This window comes from Opisthocomus hoazin, chromosome 7, assembly GCF_030867145.1.
Source record: "Opisthocomus hoazin isolate bOpiHoa1 chromosome 7, bOpiHoa1.hap1, whole genome shotgun sequence".
Classification (NCBI taxonomy): domain Eukaryota; kingdom Metazoa; phylum Chordata; class Aves; order Opisthocomiformes; family Opisthocomidae; genus Opisthocomus; species Opisthocomus hoazin.
Genome location: NC_134420.1, coordinates 7,853,069 through 7,878,388, shown reverse-complemented (window position 1 = coordinate 7,878,388; position 25,320 = coordinate 7,853,069). Strand labels below are relative to the sequence as shown.

General features: G+C 35.9%; 1 protein-coding gene across 1 annotated transcript in view; it reads right to left on the bottom strand.

Annotated features, from left to right (window-relative positions):
* Positions 1 to 1,795: 1,795 nt before the first annotated feature.
* Positions 1,796 to 25,320, bottom strand: part of METTL15 (methyltransferase 15, mitochondrial 12S rRNA N4-cytidine) — a 96,988-nt gene continuing 73,463 nt past the window's right edge. Inside the window, exons 4-6 of the mRNA XM_075427279.1 lie at positions 15,000 to 15,191; positions 12,735 to 12,913; positions 1,796 to 5,286 (exon numbers count right to left, since the gene is read on the bottom strand). Coding sequence (XP_075283394.1) covers positions 4,841 to 5,286; positions 12,735 to 12,913; positions 15,000 to 15,191 — 817 coding nt within the window. The 3' untranslated portion in view covers positions 1,796 to 4,840. The remainder of the gene's footprint in view (positions 5,287 to 12,734; positions 12,914 to 14,999; positions 15,192 to 25,320) is intronic.

Below are 25,320 nucleotides of genomic sequence, written 5' to 3'. Positions count from 1 at the left end.
GACTATTACAACCAATCAAATTAGGTTTTAAAAGCATCAGAAAAAAATATAATTTGTCTAAAGGTACAATGAAAAAACTTTATTTTTTATAAACATATCTGTGTCAATACGGTGAGACATTCAGGCAACTGATCACTTGCTCTGTTTTTTTAGTGTGATTTCCCATGAACAAGTATTTGCTCCTTCTCCAGTCTTAGTGACGTAACAGTAATATTGAAAAACATGGTGCGTCATCAGCAAAATATGTAAAAAGTATTAAATAGCATTAATTTGAATACAGTTGGATGGACAGGTACAGTAGTTTTCTGGAAAAGAAAAACCCTTCTGTCTCATTCATTCTGGGATAAGCTTACAGAGGATTCAGAAAGGTAAACACAATTCTGACTGCAAAGGAGACTGAGGGAAAAATATACAGAGCTGGATTTAGAAGCTTATATAGCTCCCCACTATTAACTTTGATTGTGCACTAGAAACCATGCTGTGCATCCAGAGATTGAGCTATCTCACTGCTGCTTATCCCAAACCAGGTAAAATTAGGCAATGAATGGAAAAAGTAACAGAATACTACACATATAAAATTCTTTTAAAATTGGATATCAACCTCATAAATTACATTTTTTTATAAGTTTTTTTTCTTTTTAATTAAATATATTCTTCTCTTTTATCTTCTGTGGGGGCCTGGAAGAGAGAAAGGGAATAAGTTGTTCTACATTCATTTAAATTATTTTCAAGATTCACAGTAGCACTGCAGTCTTAATTAATCCACAAAATCCTGCTTTAATTCCAGTATATCTCAGGTGTAAAAAGGCCTCCACATTTGATTATACTTCTGAAAGACTTATACATATGATTGCATATTATTCTAAGTTACAGATAAGAATTAAGCAACCGCTTTTTGAAAAAAATAAATGTATGGATGTAAAGGCCGACTTCCATACTGCACTGAACAGTGTCTGTCATCCTGGCATAAATGGTCCTAATCGTATCGAAGGGCTCTTCCTGGAGAGATTTTGGGGCACAATAAAAGCAAGTCTGAACCCTTTATTACTCTTGCTAGAGGAAAGATGTTCAGTAAGATGGGCAAAACCAAAGCGGCTTACGAGTTCACCTCCTCTCATTTTTCACCAGTATTTTTGTACAGGGATAGTCCAAACAATGAGTCAAGACCAATATCTAAGTTATTTTAAAATTTAAATTAACCAAATAAAATCACCAACAATCTGCGTCTAAGACTGCTTATTGCAATCATCCCACCTTTCCTCAGGGCATAGTTCCTCATGCTGCCTCCCTCCCTATGCTGTTACACTATTTAGGAACATAAACTCTCCAATTAATACCATGTCTTCTTCAACACAAAGAATAATGTTAGAGCAACTATATGAATCATTATTAATCATAGAAATGCTACTCTAGAAAGCAGGATGCAAAAAGTCTGATACAATACTTGCTACTAGATGAGAGCCACTTGTTATTAGTGTTTCCTGAAGTCAGTATTTTCCCTGTTCGTACTACATTAGGAATCCTCTCCTTCCAACGTCCATCTATTAAACACCTCAATAGATCTGTACAAATAGACGTTTCAGACTGGGATTTTTCCAAGACAAGTGGCAATATCAACAGGTCTGACCATAAAAGACACCTGAGAAATTACATAACTGCAATAGTTAAAAAAAAAAAAAAAGAATGGAAGACAGAGATAATTCCTCGCATTACTTGAAAGCAGTATGATTAAGCCTTTGCATTCCGAAACAATGAAACTGATTCTTTTTCTTTAAGAAGCAACAGGGAAGTAATAATTGTTGGTAGGCCCTCATGCGCCATTAATGCAGCTAATTGTGCTTATACTTTAAAATGATAGTTTAATAAGTACTGTATTTTTATTAGAAAAACCTTATTCACAGGATAACTGTGCCTAGTTTTCATACAATTATTCTATGCAACTCTCTTCACCACGTAGGTACCTTGAACAGCATATCAACTCTTTCCAGTCACTTGGATTAACTAATTAAATCACATTTTACAATCATTTCAACAGAAAGTCTGTTTACAATGCCTACAGTCTCACTGGTGGTTTCTACACTTTCTAAAAATTTTCCACACCCTTCTGAAGTATTAACATGAAAAGATCTACACTTTAGCAATATGCTCTGCACGCACATATTGTTTGGCAACACTGTCACCTCTCCACAACTATCACCTGATACTCTCTACAAATATTCCATATACTGGATGTTTCTCCTCTTCCCATTGTGTACATGCCAGGGTATTGCCAAAGCCCTTGTAAACATGGTCTACAATCTTTTTTCTTTGTTGATAAATAATCTTGCATTTGGCTGTATTAAAATGTACATTGCTCAGGTTGAAAGGCATGTTTTCAGAAATTATATACAATTTGTATCATGACAGCATGACTTGGTTTCAGAAAGACTAATTTTCCACCAGATACCATCTCCTTCATAAATACCATTTTTGATTATGGTAAAAAAATGTTTAGTTTTACTAACACATCATATTGACCACGTCAGGGAAAATTAAGATACACTATGCAGATATGTATCCTGGTAAGAACATAAAGACGTAATACCCTTCACATAACTTCAGCTACTGAACGAAATGAAACACTTAAAGATACAGGAATACTTTGACTAAATACAAGCACAGGGTTTTCTGGAAAAACCAAGAAATTCTGTTTTCAGGCAAGCAGAGGTTAAAATTCCAGGACTCTCCATACCACGAGTTTAAAGCCGAAAGTGAGGAGACCCTGAGGGGAGAGAAACAGATCCTCTAAAGCGAAGAGCTCAGCGACTGGTGCACTGCCATGGCTGTGCAACTCCAACCTAAAGGTAAAGAAAAGCCTCTTGCTTTCCCTAACTGAGGGAGTGCGTTTACAAAAACTGATATACAGTAGTTCAACTATCACCAGCAACTGTGCCTTTGAAATTAGATGCAAGAAGTGTGGATTTTAAACACTGTTTTACGCATAAGGAATTTTATTGCTGTCATATAATTTCTGGGATACAGATACTTAACTTCAGGAAAAGACCTTCCAGTTATAGCAGAAGTGTGATCCTGAACAACACACAGCATGGCAATACTACTCTTCTAAGCCTTTGCTGGAGGCACAGTTTTTCCAGCCTACAACTGGAGTACATCTCAGTATGGAATCTTAGCTAAAAATAACATTAGCTATTTATATTTAATGTTTGGATGAAAAAAGAAGTCTATTTAAGGTACAGTCTGTTGTCTCGAAGATGTCAACAGTAAGTAATATTATTTGAAGTGGAATGTTGTATTTAATATTTAATAGCATGTATAAAGTAGTGAAAAATATTGAAATTTCAGAAAAGTATGAAGTGCCCATCATCATTCAACTGTTATTTCAGATTAGTGATGGATGTTATCATGTGTATACCTAAGAATACGTTACATGACTTAGCTTTACCAAGGAATTAAACAATATTCAGATATTTCTATATATTGTAGACAGTAAACTTAAATTTCAACTTGTTTGCGTCAATATGACCAAAAAAACTCCTGTGAGGTAATGATTTACATCAACATAAATGGGGTGCATGATGACAATCAATTCTGGAATGATCCAGTCAGTTCTCTTTCAGAAGCTAGTGTAGTAATCATTTAGCTCAGAGTCAGAAATCACATTTTTTTATTCTACCAGTAAAGTTTCAGGTTCATCACAAAAGAAATCCTGCTACCGATTTGATTATCCAAGTAAGGACTTTGTTTCCTGAACAGATGAGTCAGAGGTCAAAGAAGTTGAAACCTACACTATTTTCTAATCATTTTTAACATATATAGACAGCAAAACAATGGTCTTACATTCATAATTCATATTAACTTATTAACAAATGAATTACATTACTTTTTACTACCTAGCATAGCATAGCATCCAAACAGGAAACTGGTGTTATAGTGGGTCTTTTATAAAGTAACTCAATAGTTACCTAAATAACACGTCTTAAATTATCACCAGCAAAGGAAAATACTTCATAAACCCCGCAACACCCTTTTTTTGACGGATTAATTATTATACCATCAACACGTAAAAGTTGTGCTGGGATCTGTGCACAGAAGTTAGGGTCACAGGAAGAAATCCAAATGATGAAATACAAATCTTCTGGCTGGTTACTTGCTGCTTATGGTGTCCAAGTGTAAACAGTGGTCTTTTAAGCATCTTTTTTTCTTCAAGACACATTTATTATTCAGAATCCATAAACATTAAATAACCAGGTGATCACTCAGATGTAAATATTTACTTATTTTTAAAAAAGGTAAGAGCCCATTTACAAATCCCTGAATAGAACATTAGATACTGATAGCAATTTCTTTAAGAACTAGCTCTTGTCCTCCAGGCAACGTACTAATTGAGATACAGAGATTGATAGATCATGACTTCTTATGTCAGTTTAAACTTCCTGTAGACTAAACCAGCCATCTGACTTAGGTGTGTGAAATCCACCCCCATAAAAATGTGTCTGTCTCAATCAGCTATTGCACTTAGACTGTTAATGTCAGAGTTTTTTAATTTAATCTAAAGGAAATACTGTAAATACAGCAAATGTAATTTTTCTAAGCTTTGTTTTTGACGTTCTTTTTAAAAAGATATCTTTTTTGCATAATTAGTGACAGTCACTTAGCTACATTTATTTTACCTTTTGATGCTCTACATTACACTCTAATTAAAAAGGAGCACAAAGGTAAGAAAGAAATGTTTTCTAACAGCCTTCATTTTATTTTTTCATTTTGATACTACCTGTCCAGTTAGCCTTCTGGAAAACAAAATTTAAGGAAATTTTACAGTTGTATAATGATATATTTTGTTTTAGAGTTTAACAGCAGCTCTTAACTTGGCCGACCTTCCTCTTGGGTTTGTTTGAATATCCTTGGCCTGCGGTGTGAGAACTTTTCTCTGTATAAAAATCCAATTTGACTTGGATTTTCCACAGGGAAATTCTTGTGTATCTTCTTCTTTGGAGCAATTTTTCAGAGCCTGTCTAATCTTCTGCCTTGAGCCAAGATTGTACTTTTCTGTCATGTCTATTCCATACAGAAAACGTTTGATTATACGATCCTCTAGTGAATGAAAGGAGAGGGCTACAAGGCGACCTCCAGGTTTCAGAAACTTCTCAGCTGTCTTCAGCCCTATAAGGAGTTCATGGAGCTCATCATTTACAAATATTCGCAGGCCTTGGAAAGTTTTGGTAGCAACATGCGTAGGTCTCTGAAGTAAGTCTTTTCGTGCATACAGTGCTGAAGCTGGAAAAGCACCTGTCATGAATTTTAAAAAGTATATGTTAGTACCTTATTATTTCTACATTGCTATCCTGACATTAATCCACTCATGCATAATGACTTTAAAGGAAATCATACTTACAAAGGAACCCTGAATGGTGAGCTTCCTCCTTTATAATATATCTCTATTTTCTGCTTTGAATTCACATTTCTGAAAGTAAACCCTAGGAAACTGATCTGGCTTGTGGTTAGGTATGTTTTTTTCCTAGAACCTTTCATAGAAATTCCTTTCTCAAATGCATCACAAAATTAAAATGCAGAATGATGGCTGAAACTGAAACAAGAGAAAAAATGAAGATGGACTAGATAAGTCCTGCACCTTACAGCTCAGTGTACTCAACGTCAGTTCAGTATTTGGGGTGGTTTGTTTTATGCTTTTAAGAAAAAAAAAATATGATGTACACACAGTTTTAACTGCTTCTAGATATCTATGCATTTCTTCACAGGCAGAGATAAGATGAAGACAATTTCTACATGGTGATAAGCACCTTACAATGAATAACTTAAAGCTTAAAAGAGACATCCTTGTTTAAGGATAAACACTGTTGACCACTACCCCGTGTTTCTTCAAATGTTCACAAAAATATCTTGAGAAATTTAGAAAATGCAGTTGACTCTTGCTTTTTCACACGTCTACACAGAAGAACATGTCAAGATATCAGTCTATTGGATGCAAAAATACCAAATTAAATAATTTTGACCAGATGCACCAAACTTCCTCTTCCCTTCTCCAAAATTCTTGTATACAATCCTCTGTAGAGACTGAATTTTTTAAAGAAACTTCAATATATTATTACTTAATGTATTTTAGGCTTGAATCTTCATTATCTGAGTACAGCGCTAAAGCAGCCAGATTTGATGGATCAAAGGGACTAAAGTGCAAGACTCTTACAAGATCTGTGAAACCTGAGTAAACTTATAATCTATTATGTAAGTAAGCACAGGAGTCTGGTGAAGATAAATTGAATGAATAATGCTAGCGCATAACTGCAAAGAAATCTTTTTCCAAATAAGAAGGCCCATTAGAGATAAGGCAGTACAGCTGGTATGTGTGTATTAAAATGCCTTAATTCCATGCCAGTGCAAAACAACAACATAATAAAGCAATGGGTTTGAAGTAAATGCAGTTCATAATCCAGTAACTGATATTCTATGTGGTGGAGTAAAAGAAGGGAACATGGTACCTCTGAAACAAGTTGACTATATTCACGTTTACAAAGGTAATGAAAGAAAATTTAGGAGAGATATAGTCCAGTACGTTGGCAGAAAATAATTTATCAGTGGAATTCTTGAAAGTTTTAAAGGTAAGATTTTACTTATGTCACGAGACGTAAGTGTTAGGCATCACAAACACACAAGTGATTGTCAGTGTTCAGCAAAGGGAGAGGCCAATAACCGGATTTAAAAATTCAATCGTTATTACCATGTATGTGATGTATCCAAGATGTGTTTCTGCATACTCAATTTTCCCAACTACGTTCCCTACCTCCTCTGACTCTAATGCTAACAGCGCATGAATTAACGGAAGAGACCCATCGTAGCCATCACTGGTTCCCGTTCCTATAGTCCGAATTCTTTGACACAGAAAGTGGCAACAGGATCAACTTTTCCCAACACAAACTGCTACAGAGGAATTTGCGGCTTTAAACTCTGTTTCACAAAACAGAGTAAATAGATTTAACCTGCGGGAGCTAGACTCCTCCACCACTTACAAACTCTAGAAAAAGTTACACCAGCTAGCTAATATAATCCCTCTCTTTGAGAACACCACGTTCTGTACTTTCTACAAAACATAAAAATAATATATACTTTTACTGTAGGAGTCACAAAGCCTGTTTTGATGAAAGAGCTGAACAAAAAGGAGAACTTGATATCTCACAGGGGAAGACGTCCCAAGAACCCAGCTGACACCAAGCTTGTACTACCTGGCACAGTTATCTGTATTCATATTCCTTTACATGCCTAAAAATAGATTCTTTGAAAATGGAATCCTTAACAGTCTGTGACTGTCATTTGTGTGTGAAGAAAACTGTCTCTTAATGCATAACATAAAGGAATGCTGTGCCAAGCAAAATAAACAAATTTTTTAAATGGTCAATTAACAGCTACTAACACTAGTAGTATGCGCGTCACTCTTGAATAGTTATGACATGAAAGAGCAGCATTTAAAAGCAGCATATAATGTATCCAAAATCACCATGGGACATTTCCATGGCATGCACTAAGTGACTAAATACACATAGCTTCGTATTCTCCGTAAGACCTGCTTTGTGTTTCAGTTGTAATAGTATTTTTCTACAATGGAATCTGAAGTTGAAACATCAGACACCCAGGTATCTTTTGAATTTAGTTACAGAAGCCATAGTCACTTGAATAAGAAAATACTGATTTTGTAAAAGAACTCACACAACAAATCTATCTCTTTTCCTAAGCCTACTTCTAAAGCCATGGAAAACATACCTCACTCTTCCCCCTGCCCCTTCCAAAACCAAGCCCCGTTCTGCTGTCATGTTCACTCTACAAAAACAGTTGTAACTGGAATGAAAAAGCACTGTTCCCTTACAAAATATTAGCTATTAACAAGCTAGCGGGTTAGAAAACAGTGCATTTTTATGGTTCTACCTGTATTGTTCCTGCCCCTTGCTGAACAATTCACAGCTGTGAGTTGAAGCGTGTCAGTTTTGTATTTTCAGTTTTGGGCAGTTATTACCTACAGCTGGTGTTCACCTCTCAAAGCAGACCCGGAACTTTTAACTATCACAGATTAGCAGTCTAAGTATTTTCTAAAAACACTGCTGGTTTTCTGGGGATGACCCATTTCAGCTTCCAAAAGTATCACAGATAAAAATGAAGCCAACCCACAAGAGTACGGCACATAATTTAGGTACAAAACTGACTGCGCTTCTTGACTGGGACCTAACCATAAAACCAGAAGCCTAGAATGAGATCCTTTGTTTAAATTTCCACAGCCAATCTCACTGAAAATACAGTAAGTTTTATCTCCTATGTCACTGAAAATATCTTTTACTTACCTGAAAAAACAAAGATGATATCAAGATCTACTTCAAAACTGGTTTTGTAAAAATCTAAATAGAGATGACATGCTGATATCTGGCCAGATTTTTAGTATTCTGATCACGAACATTGCTATTTTGCAATCACAATACTGAATAAGCTAAACGAAAGAAACGAGATATTCAGGCTACCAGCATGACTAGGACACTGACAGGTCTTTGGAAGATTCTTCCATTTGTCCTGTCATGGTTGGTGAGTGCAGTGTCTTCCTACAATAATCTTCTATGATGATTAACTCTGACATAAATTTCTTACTGTGAATTAATTTATCACACACTGAAGAAAAATAAACTAAAACCCAGATATATTCTGTAAGCATAATACAACCTTACACGCCTCAGTTGAACATGCACAAACTGCACTGCAGATCCTATGTAACAGTACAGAATACTAATATTCAGGAAACTGGTGAAGAAATGCAGCCACTTTGCAGCTTTATGCAATCAAAACCCCCAAAACTAAACCAAAAATGAAACCATTTCCAAGTTCAAAAACTTATTGTTCTACATTCAGAGACTGGGATTAACTAATAAAAGTAATCTGTGGTAGTGATTTCTGTCACACTAGCTTTCGTCTTTTTAGTAAAAGCAGTAGATTTTGACCTATATTCCATGGGTGAAAAATTTTTCTACTCCACTCATAGTCCTCTGGTATAGTTAACTAAAGAACTTATTTGTGCTTTCTGCTAAGGTACAAAATCTCTCATCCAGCTCCCTCCAATTACCATGACACTAAAATGAAATCTTTCCTGGTAACAGGCTGTACAAAAATATAAAAAAAATCTGTATGGGAAGCTTGTAAAATGAATTTCATTCATAAAAACCCCACGCTTGTGGCTAGATGACTGGCTTGAAATCCCAGTGAGAGAAATTATCATTTTTAGTTTTGGGATGCCCTGATGCTGCTTACACTTTTAAAAATCTAATAGATTCACATGTTGTTATGTATTGAAATTTTAAAGCTTGTGAATGAAGTTAGCAACGTGCTGTGCCTGTCAATATGAACTATTAAAGTCCCCAGAGTGTATGAGAGTGGGAGAGTTTAAAAATTAATTCAGATGGTGCACCTGTTTGCAGGAATCCGTCTGTTGAATTAGCATTGCATTTAATAAGTTTCTGTGACGCAACTAATGTCCTTTTGTCTAGGCTCCCTCAGTACAGTGTTAATTCTCACCCATCTGAAATTCAGGCAATATTACAAATTCCAAACTGATAATTAAAGTCTAGAAATGTGAATCGATCTGAATGAGATTTGCTTTCTCTCTTAAAGTTCTTTTTAAACTTTTCAAATTTCTTTAATATCTCATCACCAATTCCTTTTGGGTGAAGTCCAAATGATTACATTATCTCAAAATGATCTGTTAATAGATTACATATCTAAATAACACTGAGAAAAAATAAATTTTGAACAAAAAACTAATAGATAGCAAGGTATATTACCTACTGAACAGAAATAAAAATAGATCATCAGTTGTACAGAAAAAGCATATTAAAATTACATTCTAAAAATTCCACTGTTATTAACCAGTTTTCCTGCACATTGAGTCAAAACTATCGCTTCCAAACAACCCAATGAGCTACAGCAGAAGCCATCAGGAAGTGCTTCTCCATCAACTTCCACATATCTATTCACAGAGCTTCAGCTGAGACCTACTGATCTTCAGCATCCACAGAGTGTTCATCACTGCAGATAGCTGCGTGAGAATTCTAAACAGTGAGTGGAGTTTGACTCTGCTGTGGGAGGAGATGATGCTCACATGATTGAACAGAGGACTCCTCCTTTTTCCCATGGAAACTGCAGACTCCGTAACTCACACAGAACTCCTTATTTAAATGGATCAGAAGCCTTTTGGACAAAGCCAAATGTTTCTTAGGATTTTTTGTTGGACCTTACTCATTAGCACGGTATATAGAGAAACGACTTTCAGGCTCTATGCCAAGAAATAGAAGGACTAATTTTCTTGAACTGGAACAAAGGAGAGCAAGAAATCATTCAGATACCCGAGTAAGCCCCAAGCTGTCATAGGCTGTCTTGACATACAAATCTATATATTTTCTCAAGCTATACCTTAAAATTGTAACTCTTGCTAATACAAAGTTTAGCAATGTCTGATTGTTCTGTAACTGTTGTGGAGCTGGCTTGTTTGTTTGTTCGCTTTTTAATTACATCCTTCATTCTTATCTCCCAATGAATCAGCACCTAACCTTTTGGGGGGTGGCAGGAAAGACCAGAAGTTTAGCATTCTATAAATAGAAATGAAATTCCAATTTCAGGCTAGTCCAAATCTAGATTCATTGGGATTCTGGTTATCAGCTGGACCTTAACACAAAACTTTGGAGTTCTAGGAAATCTGAAGCCATAGTAATCTATAACACACGAAAGAAATATGGACTACACATGAATTCTCAGATATTGACACCAGCAGAGAAAGAGACGTAAATACCCAGCCTCATTGGCTAGACTTTTTGCTTCTTTTCTGTCTCCTGTACTAGACAAAAAAATTAATCCTGTTCTGGGGAGATAATCAAACTTGTATAGAGTCTGCAAAATCTAAAATGCAAGATTTTATTATTCTAATTAATATATTATTTTTGAAAGGGCTTTACATTTATCAAATAGGTCACAGATTTGACTCTGGTAGAGTCCTGAATTAGTCAGGGTGTTTTTCATGCTGTGCCACCAAGAGGATCCTGTAGCTGTGGTCTCTGGCACTTTAGCTCTGGTTACCTCAATAACCTAATGGATATAATTTTGCATAAGAATATATATTGAAAGATGATGAATTAAATAAAATATATTTCAGTTACCAGAAATTTTCTTCAGGTATAAACAGTTCTGATGCATACCTGATTCATCTATGAAGCTGCTCTTCAAATACAGCAGAGAGTTTTAAGTGAGAACTAAAAATCCTTCTCATTGTCATGGAAAAGTGACCATTAAGTGGCGATTCACATGCAACACATTAAATGTGAAGTAATCTTCAATCACCATCTTCTCTGCACTAGTATTTTTACTTCCTTAGTTCATACTAGTGCACAAAATTATTTCAGAAGTTACTGAGTTGCTTGTTTACAGCCTATAACACATTATACCTTTAGCATAGCAATATGGTCGCTTCAATCTCAATAATGGTACACAGTTTTAATGAACAGTTTTCCAAAAACCATGAGATAAATGTGACAAAAAAATGAATTATTAGTTCATGATGTTGATAACAAGGACTATATTAAAAATGTAACTCTTCAGGTTTATAAAGGACTCATAGGGTTTTATCTCTGTTTTTTTACAATTGTTCCTCACATTCACTATATTTACAGCAGGGCCTTTACAACAGCAAGCAGTGTCTTCAGGTCCTTTAATCACGTCAGCTAAACTTTGCGTGTCGGCTGAGTGGCCATTTTGCTCAAGTATCCTAATTTATACAAATCTAAACCTTTTAATCTGTTTAAGGGCATTAAAAGTAAGTCCCTTAAAATTCCAGTTTAAGTAATACAAATATTTATGAATATAATATGCTTTTTAAAAGTCTTCAGCATACTGATACAACATTTAACTCTATTCTTTAGCAAATGTTAAATTTGGATAGCCACCAATATTCATCTATATTCAAAGGAGTCAGCAGTTTAGATTTATTTGTGACAAGACCCAGTAATTTTCATCTCTTCATTGAAAAAAAACCAAAACAACTAACATTACATACTATAATGTTAATGAATAGGATTTGTGTCTTGCATTTCTCCTCAAACATTTTCACTTGAGAACACAAACAGGAAGGTTCTTGATTTGAGCGCAGTTCCTGTCTAACTACATTTTGTACAAGCTGTTTACAGTAAAGAGCAAGTAAGATGAAGCGTTTCAATAGTCGCTTCAGGCTGATTTAGTTGCCATTCACAAGGTGAAGCAAGCTATGTATTGCTTTACTTTTTGCTTCTTGGTTCTTTAACCAGACAGAAATGATCTGATTTCATTCATAATTGGAAGCTGCCATGATACTTCCCCTCAAAAAATTAAAATGTAGAAATTTAAAACTAAGAGATGTATATGACGTATCTGATATTTGAAGGCTTATCAATAGCTGGAGTAAAGAACTCCCTAGGCTGCTGTCATTCTGTGTTTCAACTTGGTTGGCAAAATGATAAATCACTTCATGTAAAATATATTACTAAACTAATCATCAAACTACAATATAAAAAGTGGGAGCTTAAGGGGGGGGGAATAAAAAGACCTGACATCAGAGCAGAATAGGCAGGATTAGATCCTGCATGATTTCAAGTACAAATAGATCCCTCTGGGACTTTGGGGATTAATATTTTTTCTCCTCAGCCACTGTGAAGAATTAATGAGGGTACCTGCAACAATGCTTGCAAGCTGCTGAGTTCTGGTGATGGGGTATATGCTGCGTGCCTGAACGATGGTTGAAGCGATTTTCTTGGCGTGCCTCTCCTCCCCGTATGTTCTCAGGATGGACGCAAGCGCCTGTTGATCTAAAGCATTCACAACATCAGCAGCAGTGGGCATGTCAGGGTACCTACGCACAAGAAGAGCCAATTAGTTCACTGACGTCAGTTTTCATTGACAAGAGGTGAAGCTTCATAGCATTGAGACATGAAGTCAAACACATACACTGCATATGAGTGCCTTTGAGGTTTTCAAATAAGAGACAGCAACACTATGAAAATAGATATAGCTTGCACCTTTTAAATCCTTTTCCTTGTTATTTTAAATGGAGTTTGTTCCTTAACATCAGTTAGAGCAGCTGAAACTTCCAACTATTATAATAAACAATGCCCAATGAGTTGACAAGAATAAATATATTTCAGTATCATGTTAAAATGGAAATGCAGTGACACTTTTTCTTTCGACAGCTTTAGAATACAAACTTGTCCCTTTTGGCTTCACTTTAGTCATCTTGCATTATATGCTGTTTTCTAGCCAGAACTGATCTCCAGGATCTTTTCTTTCACGTCTCTGCTATGAAAACAACTGCTTATGAAAATAATTTAACTTTACTTTTCACTAAAAGGCATAAGAATTTATATCCAAATATAATTTTGAGAGAATAGAAATTACCTAATATTACAAACGACAAGAATTATTACAATATAAACAGTATAAGACATAAATTTATTTTTTTTAAATCTCTGTCACTTTGCTGTTGCAATAGTTCAAGGTACATTATGGACATCATATAAGGGTTTACTAATCAGAGAAAACATACAACCTACTTAAAAAAATCTCTTCTACAAACACAAATACACAGAACATTTTTCAGGCATTTATTACTCTCCTGCAGTATCTTACAAAAAAGATAACAAAACTTAGAAATCAGAGGCAAGTAGTATCATAGCAACAACCGTAGTGCCAGGCTTTTGTTATGCCACAGGTATCCTTTGTTCTTATGCTCCTGTTCAATGTATGTATACTCATGAAGCAAATGCAAGCCTGGAGTTCAGATTCTTGAAATCCGAGGGCTGAATCCCAGGAGGATCACATAAGCTTTTTACACAAAACTGGGAAAAGCAAATATCATGAAATTTCCTGTGTTAAGACTTAACGTTAATGTGTTAAGACATTCCTCAGAAACTGAGGCTTCCCATCAGCTCTGTGTGAGCACTGAATGATCAAGTGACATCTCTTAAGATTACAGGTTCATCAAAACACAAAGCAAAAATTTTTATTCTCCTGGTAATGCATTATGCAATTACTGCCATCATCTACAAGAGATCTTCGGTTGTTCATGTAAAAAGCACAATGCTACAGAAATGTGTTAGGTTGTTTGAAGATGAAAACTGGTACATAAATAGAAATTATCATTCCATCATTGATTTTCATGCTCTTCAATGTACTAAACACCAATTCTAGTAATTTAAAAAGAGGTGATTTATTTAGTAATTGTTAATTTGACAGTTAAGTAAGCCTGATGTGCTTCCTACACAATTTGGAAGGAAGCTTATAATATTGCTTACAATAAATCTACAGGCATGTCAGACAACATTACACTAGTGTGTTAAAAGCAATGTCGCTATCCGATTACAACAGGCAGATATCATGGATAGGATTTTATTTATTTATTTTATATTATGTTCTTTTTAGAGAGAAGTAACTGGGTCAGATGGCCACTGCAGAAAAGAGGGAGGCTGCTCCTTTCCTGAGGGAGCAACTTAATGTGCTCAAGCGAAGGTTCCACAAATAGTAAGTCTGGCAGAAAAGGAATGGGATGGCAGTAAGTGGTTGTGAGTTTGCAGATCAAGTACAGTCTGAGAAACTGCGGCAATAACAGGAAGAAGACAGGCCTCCGCAAGCGAGATGCCCCTGTAACTGTACACCACACACTCCAAAAATGTGAAATTGTAACGGTATCATTACCAAAATGTTACTGGTTTAATTACTCATCACTGGAACTTTCCTCTTACTTCAAAGAAGGAAAAGACAATAACCAGGGTTCTAAGTATTGAGACTGAAAAAAGCTTTCTGGCAAAAGAAAGACAGTATACTTGCGCAAAATTACATGTGGTTTGATGATGAGAATTCTTCAATTTCAGGGGAACCGAAACGCACTAGAGTTGCTGAGCACACAGTTTTTGAATTTCAAGAATTGTTTTATTAACAGGTACCTGTCACCATCCATCCTCATGTCCAAAGGTCCGTCCTTCTGCAGGGAAAAACCTCTTTCAGGTGTATCAAATTGCATGGAAGAACAGCCAGCATCCAAGAGAACTCCATCTAGAGTCCCTGGCTCAACTCCAGAGGAGATCAACAAAGCCTCTGACTGGCTAAACTGTCCTAGAAGAGCTCGAATCTGTTTCCTGTAAGAAAACCACAAATAAACAGCCTCAATTTTAGTTATAAACAGTGCAGTGTCTTCCCCTTGTATAGCAGGAATTAGATAGTAGTGCTTACTTGTCTCAGAAGCACTAGGGCTATTGCCAAAGTAATAGTTTAAGTACTTTCATATGTCAACATTGAACACTGGTCCAACCCACCCGTCAGCAGCTACTTAAGCTTCTTTAAGTCTTTACTCCCTTCCTGCCTGATCTCAAAGAAATGGAAACCTGAATAAAATTTAATTTTTTCAACATGAAGGAACTCAGAGGGACACCTTTCATGTTCAACAGGAATGCTCTGACGACCAAGGTACTTGCTGTGCTGAGCAGGGCCCTTAGTTAAGTGAGGTCAAAGCACAGGAAAGAATGAACTGTGGTTGGACCTAGAGGAGAAGCAGACAAGATGGAACATGACTGCACAGCCTCGTGGTTGATACTTACCTACCATGAAAAGAATCCTGGGTTCCTGCCATGAGACAAACGTCTGTCTTTTTAGTGGTGTTTGTCATTTCAAAAATAATTACGCAAAATTAGGTGTGCTGGATCATAAGTAGATAAAATACGTCAGTATAGTTTTGATTCAGACACCTAATCACTGGGGAGAGCAGAGTTTTCCATGCATTTTTGTGGTTAGCATTCTTCTTTCTTAAATTTAAGGTGGTGCTTTCTTAATATTCCCACATTGGGACGGGCAAGGGGCACAGCTAGGGAAATGATGACACATATCTGAGGTGCCCAACGCTTTCTTGGGTGTCTAAACCTGGACTTTTGATTCTTGCTAATACATAAGGTGACCTACAATTAAACAATTTATTTATCACTTAAAATCTCAATGAATTCCATGGATTTAAAAAGATTAACCAACATGTTGCTGCGTTTTGAAGCAGTACCTGCAAAACACAAGATCTTTCTGCCCCTAACAAGAAGCCCCTGCCTCCGCATCTGAGTTTTGATTACGGTTTGGATAACTGTTCTTCGGTCCCATTGATTAGCATTCAAATTATTACAAGGTCCACTAGGTTAACTCCTATGATTTTGTCTAAGTTACATGGGCAACTGTTAATTGATGGAGAAAGCAACTCCTTTAACATTTTCAGGTACAAAAGCAGAGCTACCCATGTATCTTTTGACACTTCAAGCACTATAGTAAAACTTTTTCAAAATACCAGCTTAAGCCTAATCCTTCCTCAGGTCAGTTTAATGTCAAGACAACTGGCACTATGACATAGTTTAGTCGACTCCCATAGCTACAGTTTTAAAACAGTGTATGAACAGCGAATCGGAACCTTTTCTGCACCCATCCAATCGGAGTGAGAAAATGCTACGGGGTCGGGGGGAGAAACCTCTGTTAAAAGGAAGAAGTTATGAACGCAACCATATGGAAGAATATTTAGCTACACAATGGTATCCTAATTAGAGCAGAATGAATCAACCTATTTAACGCAGCACAAAACCCGGGAAATACCTTGAACGAACAGATTTCACAAGGGATATCATGCTCACACATACACATTTCTGAATTGATTACTGTCCAGCACATAATCAAATACAACTATTCAGCTTAACAAGAACTGACAGTTCCTGAAAAGCACAATGATCCACTTTACATATTTCAACCAATTTAAGCTATGTAGTTATAGCTTTTAGATTGCATTTCCCCTCAACATAATGAGAGGAATTTTCTTGAAAATCTGTACCACTTTGTCCAGCTGGGCAGCGTTTCTAACTTTACAACTTGTGCAAACGAATGAACTTTAAAATTCTGTATGTGGGAGATTAAAATAAATGAGATCTGGAAAAAATTGTAAATTGCCACTGTCTAGTTCCTCCCACAGACAGTAACCCACACTATGAACTAGTGCCATACTGCGCCACCAACCAATGTGAAAAAGTATTCTGAACTATATTTACAACTCACTAGAAATTTGATTACGTTTCTTTAAACAAGTCATAAGTATGCGGATGGCTAAGATGTTTGGGACAGTGGCCTTTGATTTGTGGTCTGCCAATCCTTTGTGACTAAGGAAAGGTAACTACAAAAGAAGTATATTTGAAGTAAGTTGAGATTTATTCTTTGGTAGAGAGATGCTTCAGCTCAAAAATGTTTTGAAGTTCGCAAATAAAAAAGATTGAAAAAGAATTAGATTGATATTTTGATGCCAGCCTTTCAGCTGTGTGAAATGACAGCCTTTGCATATAACCTGTTTGTTATACACTGCATTTGGTGTATCAGTAGTGGATATAGGTGCCGCCGTGAATACAAATTTTTAGTAAAAATAGATGCATTTCATGAGATTGTAACAACTATAGTAAAACGTACAGGCCAGTCCTCTGAACTCCTGTTTCTCTGTGGACTAGAAGAAATAGTTTTAAGTATATTGGGTATCTCACACATTTCAATTAATCAAATCAAGTACACAGCTATGAAACATTTATCACCTTATGAAAGAAAATACAAATATTAACTCTTTTTTTAATAGGATGGTAACAATTATGATAGTGATGACAAGGACTAATCTATTAGATTATGAGTATGACACATTTATTTAAAGAAAAATATTCTACCAAGCATTCAGAAAGATTTATTAGAACATAATAAAACTCATCCCTTGTCTATTATTCTTTACGCCCACGTGCAAATAATAACTGCCTGTTATGCACATGATTTTCACGAAAAATGCTTAATCTAGCCTCAGTTCCTTCTGACTTTAGATTTTTATTTACATCATCTGTAAATCCTGTTTACATAATAACCTCAAATAAATAATAAAAGCTGCATACCCTATGCTAAAAATATTTCTTACAGTCACATGTCTTCTGCTCTCCCCAGGTATGTAGAAATTGTTTTTGCTTTCTTTTTCAGTGTTCCAATGTTTTCTTTGGGAATCTGAAATTTTCTGTTCCATGACCATACTTATCTAGTTCGAAAATCTGTCTATTACCCTTTCTGTCTTAATATATTGCAAAAACAGCGCTTAGTGGAAAAAGCAGGAAAGGTAAATCAGGGAACACCCCTAAATACCAAATAAAACAGTCAAGCTTATAGTTCAAAAAAGCCTGAGAGAGCATATCAAAACACTACAGACCCAGATCGAATGGGGGTTTTAGGCGGGTCTTGGGGATACCGCCAAAAGCCGTTAAGACTGCCAAGGGTCACATAGAGAGCATTTTAATCATTTTAGGTGATCTTTGAAGGATACACTCTAACTAAAATCAATTGTCTTGCTTAAGAGTAAATATTTAAACTTAGTACTTGAACAGCACTTTACATATTCAGAATATTTTAGATACATAGAACAACTATGAAGACCTTTTAGCCCTTCTCTTACAAACGCAGAAGTAAGATCTGCAGGGATTAATACTGAATGACTTGAAGATATCTATGTAGAAAGCTAAGACAATTTCAGAGATTATGGTCTGAGGATGTAAAAGAGCAGACAATACCAGTCATATGTTTAGCATTTGGCTTATGTGTGTGTGTGCGGTCATAGCGTGGTCATTTTTTATAAACTCACAACTTGTACAGTCAAGCCACCTTCAACTTCTCAAAATACTCAACATGCTCACTCCTCCTTTATTCATTTTAACATTCACCGAGAAAAAAGTATTCAAGATTTTAAAAGGACACTGGGAACTCAGACAGTCTAGCCAACTTTAAACATAATAAAAAGTTATTTCAGCTGCTACACATGTTGTTGGGGCTTTAAGAGATTTTACTGTGCAACAACTTCAGGAGCTTGCAGAATTCTTGTACTGTTTGCTACAGTTGGAAAATAACACAGAGCCTTGGGTTCAGAACCCTTTGTTCAGGTCATAACATAGTATTACAGTATTTCATTGTATTATACTGTGACACATAGCATAGTAATACTGATAGATGGCATCAAATCCACACTTCTCAATTATGTGAAAGAGTAGAATGAGAAAGAATTCGAAGTCTCCTAATGTATTTCAGGCTCTACAGCTTTCAGTTAACCTCTGGTATTCTACAAATCTTTATAAAAATATTTCTTTTTTATTTTACTCAGTTGAGAGGGATGTGCACAGGAAAAAAGCAAAGCATGAATATAGCTTCTACAAAATAAACAGAACCTTTTTTTTCCCTTGTCTAGTTCCTCTCCTTTGTCACAGAGGTTGATATGACATCAATCATTCAAGTAATTTCACAGAAAAGTACGATTATGTTTTTTTTCATGGTGCTTCAGCATTTTTTATGTGTATATAACAATACTTGTTCTTGATCTTTCACCATTGCTCCCTTACAAATTCTACGTGCGAACACATAGCAAGTCGGGAAGTGATGATCCCTTGTCAGCAGTGAAAACTACCTTCTACTCAACCAGAAGAAATGGTTTCTTTGAGAGAACTAGGAAAAAACAAAGTTTTTCAGCTAACTTTTGCCAAAGTACATCAAATGAGGAGACCGAGTGGAGCTTTGTTTGATTCAGTAATGCCACTGAGACTGCCAACAGTGATGCCAAATAGCACCAGCTGTAATAAGGATATTGGTACAGACCTGGTTTGATGTCATTGATTCACTTCACCTAGGTCACTCGGCAGCTGTCAGATAGCTGTGACTTTCACTCACAGCTACGCTGAGCCAGGCACACCCAGAAGCAAACCACAAAGTACTCCACTCATAAATTCCTGGAACTTTCAGCATCCTACATATGAGCATTACTCTGCCTCAGTGCAACACCACTCTCAAAAAACATTCCTGAATATTCTGTACAAAATATTAAATGACCTTTGAAAAATGGGAAATTGGGATGGCTTTCATGTTTGCAAAGCAAAAAAATAAAAATTATAACACCTATCAACTTACAAACAAACATTGTAATTACATTCCTAGCTTTATAAAAAATTAATTACAGCTCTGGAAAAAGCCCATATATCTATTTGAGAACGGACAGTTCAGTCTAGGCTGGGGTTTTGTGCTGCAAAATTACAGAAGCAAACCTCAGCCACTGATTAATAGAATCCATTCTATGATTAATAAATACCTGAATGCAGGAAGAAGTGTATGTGAAAAGCAATTTCCACAGAACCAAGTAAGTTCATATTTTCAAATTTGAGTGCTATAGTAACAACTTTATTCTGTGTGTTAGATCACAGAAATGTCATTTTAAGTATTTATGACTTGATAAACACTTATGTACCACACACCCCCTCTTAAGAGCAGGGAACACTTACAAGGTATGCATGCATTCTAAAAGCTAAATACTTCTTTCCATATAATTTAAAGTCATCACATCAAAAAAACCCAACAAAACCCTCTTTTTGTATTAACTTGTAGAACACTAAACATCTTACATGTCCAAACTACTATCCCAAAGGTGATAATGCTTGCCTTTCTCTGTCTCCTCTCATCAACTGCCTGTCTTCTATCTCTCTTACGCAAACCCTTATGAAACTAGCTATTTCCTGCTTTAATTGTGCTCCCGCAGCTTCCAGCAAAGCTTCCTCTCCTCCTTACTCTGCTACAGATTCCGTAAAATGATGCTGTCCTTTCTTCCTCATGTCTCATTGACTCCAAGCACCAAAAACCGTTTCTAGCCACCTCTCAAGCATACCTGTAAGAAATTTCAGGATGCCTCAAAATAGATTGCTCATTATTGTAATGTTCATTTCTACTTTTATGTGCAGTATGAACTCCACTATTCTGTACACTAACAGAAACACAACTTCAGTACAAACTGCTGTTCTACATTGAAGGAACTGTAAACACTGTTTCAATTAAAGAAAAAGATACAACTATTTAATCAAAACCACAAATATCAAAGATCATTTCCACAGAGCACATCAGATATCTTACCATATTAGACACTTTTCATAGCAGGTATGTTCAATCTCATCAAAAACAAATATGAAAATTTAAATTTTGGATTAACAATATCCCTCTCTGGCTAAATTACAGATTAAGGAGGTCATTTCTTTCTTGGCAAATGAAAGACATTCAGATGCGCTTTTCATTCATGAGACCTGACTGCTCAAATGATAAGACACCACCCATCAGAAAAATCACCAATATTTCTCTGACTTTACATTATCCCATCATGGGATCTTAGTGTGAGGTATATGCTAGGTTAGCATTCACAGCAGTAGGACAGTCTAGTTTTACAACGCTCAGCGGACATAATGCAAGAACAGTTGAATACCTCTATTGTCATCTCAGGTCTACCAAACATTCTTTGGGACCTTCAGCTGTATTAACACTGATTTTAGCTTTAAAGCTGACCAGCTTCCTTTACACTTCTGGCTCTTTTTGTACTGGTTTGCGTTCCCTCTCCTGTCCTCCTCACACAACCTCCAGGGAACAGACCAAGCAGCGAACAATTTGCTGGGCAAACCGGCATACCTGGTAGCAAAATCACTAGATGCACTTTCGAAAACGCTCATTTTTCATGATCATGGAAATCAGAGTTGAGAGGAATAATTGCAAAAAAGGTAGGTGAATCACAGAAGGATTTATGGTCTCTACCGATGCAGGCATGTCCCACAACAGCATTTTAGGACAGTTTTATATTTACTAGCACAGCCATTGTGGTTCTCCCTCCATTCAGCCATGAGTGGAAATAGACAGGCTTCAGCACATTTCTGAAGCAAGAAGAGACTTTTGCAGTAATTTCCACAGCCAATGAAAGCACACGCTGCCCCATCAGCTCCAGTATGTACGTATCACATGCATCAATGAATCTGCCTGTTATTTCAGCTCTCCTAATAACCAATATTGCTTTAACAATTACTGCAAGAAGTTTTGATGGTCTTGTAGCATTTCCACTGCGAGTCTACACAATCACATTTTAAGGCCAAATGTTCATCTCACCATTCAAGTTCTATTTCTAAGATTATATTTCACTGCAAGAAAAGGTAGTAAAGCAACTTTCCTTAGAGTTAATAAATCTTATGTATTATTTTCTTACTCTTTCCATACTAGCATCTTAAAAGATAGCTTTATAAAATCTCCTCTCCACTCCCCAACAATCCACATAAATTCATACTTTCATTAAAGACACAATGGTGCTTCACTGAACTGAAAAGAAATGTTGCTATTGGCCTCAGAAGGAAGAAAAGTTCTGTTTAATTTAGTTGCCAAAACCCTGTAGAATACAGAAAAAAATTCTGGATATACACCAGCAAGGTGAAAAGTACAAATTGACATCAGAAACATAACAGCTCTGCAAAAACATCTTTAAGCCCATAAATATAATAATACTAAAATCCGTAGGTATGTTTTCTCAACATGCATGGAATGAGCACATCACATCATCTTTTTCCCCAGTGTTAACGCCCAGTCTCAGAGGAATCTGAAATTATATTCAAAGTTTCAGACTGGAAGAAGGCACAGAAACAGATTTATCATTCAATCAGATTTACCGATCAATTACTGATCAGTTGTGATCAGTTATGTATAATGACCAAAATATCATATATGAAACGTTATGGTTTCAAAAGACAAGAACTTGTCCCTCCTGTATGTTAAATGAACAAAAACAAGTGTACTTTCTCTACTAACTGCTTTCCCTCCCTGCAACACTTTGGTTTGTGCTGTCTAAATATGTTTCTACCTTACCCAAACCAGAAATTAACTATTCTCTGCATAATGTGGATACTAATGAAAAAGGAATTATTACCCATAACAATCCTGGATTAAGTAAATAATTTTTCTCACAAAGAAAGTTAAATTATTACGGTGTCCAGTGCTTTCTTGTCTAAATTCATAATTTCAAAAACACATAGTGATCTGTTCATAAACAAAGGATTATGAATGAAGTGCAAAATAATCTTGTAGTCAGTTTCCAAGATTAGAATATAGCTATCCAACTTCCAAGCGTATTCATTCATTAGCTGACTAAAAGGTTTAATTTATTGACATATTTATCTGCATATAAAACATGAACTTCAAGTTAACAGAACATACAGTGACGATTTAAAAAGCAATCTGCAATCAGCTGTCAACTACAACCCACATATTCAATTATTTTTAAATTACTCCTATTACAATTTGATTTACATTTTGTAAGGCTTATAAGACAGACACACAGCATGTAAAAAGCATCTCTTTTTCCTCCCTGCAGAACTGGATAATAAATGAAACTATTGCTAAATTTTCTCTAGCTAGCGACGCAAATTTACACAATACTTTTCCACATCATAAATTCTGGCACTCTAAAGTGCTCTATTCATGGAGAGCGCTTGCTCAAGATTGTGCATAATTGTTGCTTTGACAGACTTGCTGCTACTGATACTCAGAATATATTTGCATAGCCTTTGCCATGTTAACAAAATAGGAGTCTAGACCTTGAGACTCAGTGGCAATACTGTGACACAACAAATGGAAAAAAAATCTGAGCCACAGAAGCTTTTTTACTCTTCTTAATTATTCAGCAGCTGACAGTATTGGAGTGGCCTGATAAAGCCCTACAGGATTTTTATTTCCTTTGACAAACTATTTCTTCGTTTGACATGGTAGTTAAACCTTAGAATACTGAGAATGAATACACTTGGCATCAAGAATTTATTACAAATGAAGCAACTTTTTCTTCCCTCCTGTCATTCTTATCTAAGCTGTAAGAGCATGTCTACATTCCTAATCGACTCCCACCTTGAATGTTCAACTGTCTGCCCATCACTTGGACAGCGTCACATTTCCCAACTACATGCTCCTAATTGTTGGAAGGAGAAATATAAGAAGCAGAACACAAGAGGAATGCAAATAAGGGCAGAAGTGAATTAGGGGCATCACTCAGCTGGAAATCAGAGAAGCCACAAAGCTTTGCTCTTCTGTATCTTTGCTTGTACCAAGTCTTACCCTTTTTGAGACAAGGGAACGAGAACTGTGCATAAAATTAAAAATACCATCATATCGTGAGTTTAAGTGACAGGCTAACATTCACTATTCTGGTCTCTATTCCTTTCCTAGCAGTTCTTTGCATGCTCTTCTGACCACCAGTGAACACCAAGCACTGAGTCTTCATAGAACTATATACTTTAAGCCCAGTATTTCATTACTGACTGGTCAGCTCATAGCCCATCACCACATAAGTAAGCCTAATATGTCTTTTGCCACATATCACCTTTATACCTAACTATATGTCTTTTCACCTGCCTGCCTTGTGAGGTTCTGCAGTTCTTCAGAATAAGCCTTCATTTTTGCCATAGTAGGTAACTTAACCTAACCTATAATCATCAGTGATTGTGTCACGAATTTACTGTCTTATTTAGATCATGTATGAATAAATAGGTTGCATACTCTACCCACATATCCTTGTGGTACCTCATTGGTGAGCTCATTGCTTTGAAATGAAATGAGTACGACCCTTCTAGCTAGTCAGAAAAACTTACACTAGAAGACTTCCTTGCTTCTGCTACCCATTCTTTATACAAAAGGGTTACTTTACCTTGTTAAATTGTACTTGTTGCTTCTGAATTTATTAACTCCCTGAAAATATAAACTCTTCTGTCGCAAATTACAAAGCACTTCAAAATTAAATCTATATTTACTACTCATAACATTGCAATCCGTTCTTGGAAAGAAAATAACGTACTTAATCCTACTAAAGATTATAAGGTTTATATGCATATTTAAAAGCGAGTATTCTACTAGTTTGTCAAATCAAAACCTTAAGAAAGTCAGGATTTTCGAATATTGTATCTGAAAAGATAGTATGACCTCTAAAACAAGACTTATAGTTACACTGATAAGCATTTAATTCTGAAAAACTACTAAAGTTATGCAAAAGAATGGAATACTAACAACTGCAAGAATGCTTCCGATTTAGAACGCTGTCTTAAAACACAATTTGGCAGCAATTCCCTTTCCCAGAGACCCTGATCTTTTTTCTAAATTAAAAATTTCAATTTCAGAATGCAATCGTAAAAATAAACCTAGTTTGTTTAGGAACCATTAACATCTTGTTGCTCTGTAGATACCACGGGGTTAGCATTCATGTAGAAACTTATAGGCAATTCTATATTAAATTCTAATTCTGTTATCTTATTTATGAAATATCTTGTAATAAAATACACAAATCTAGCTGCATTTCACCAGTGAAGATCTTTTCTGACAATCAGCATTTCATGTATTGACATTTTGACTTCATACAAGTCA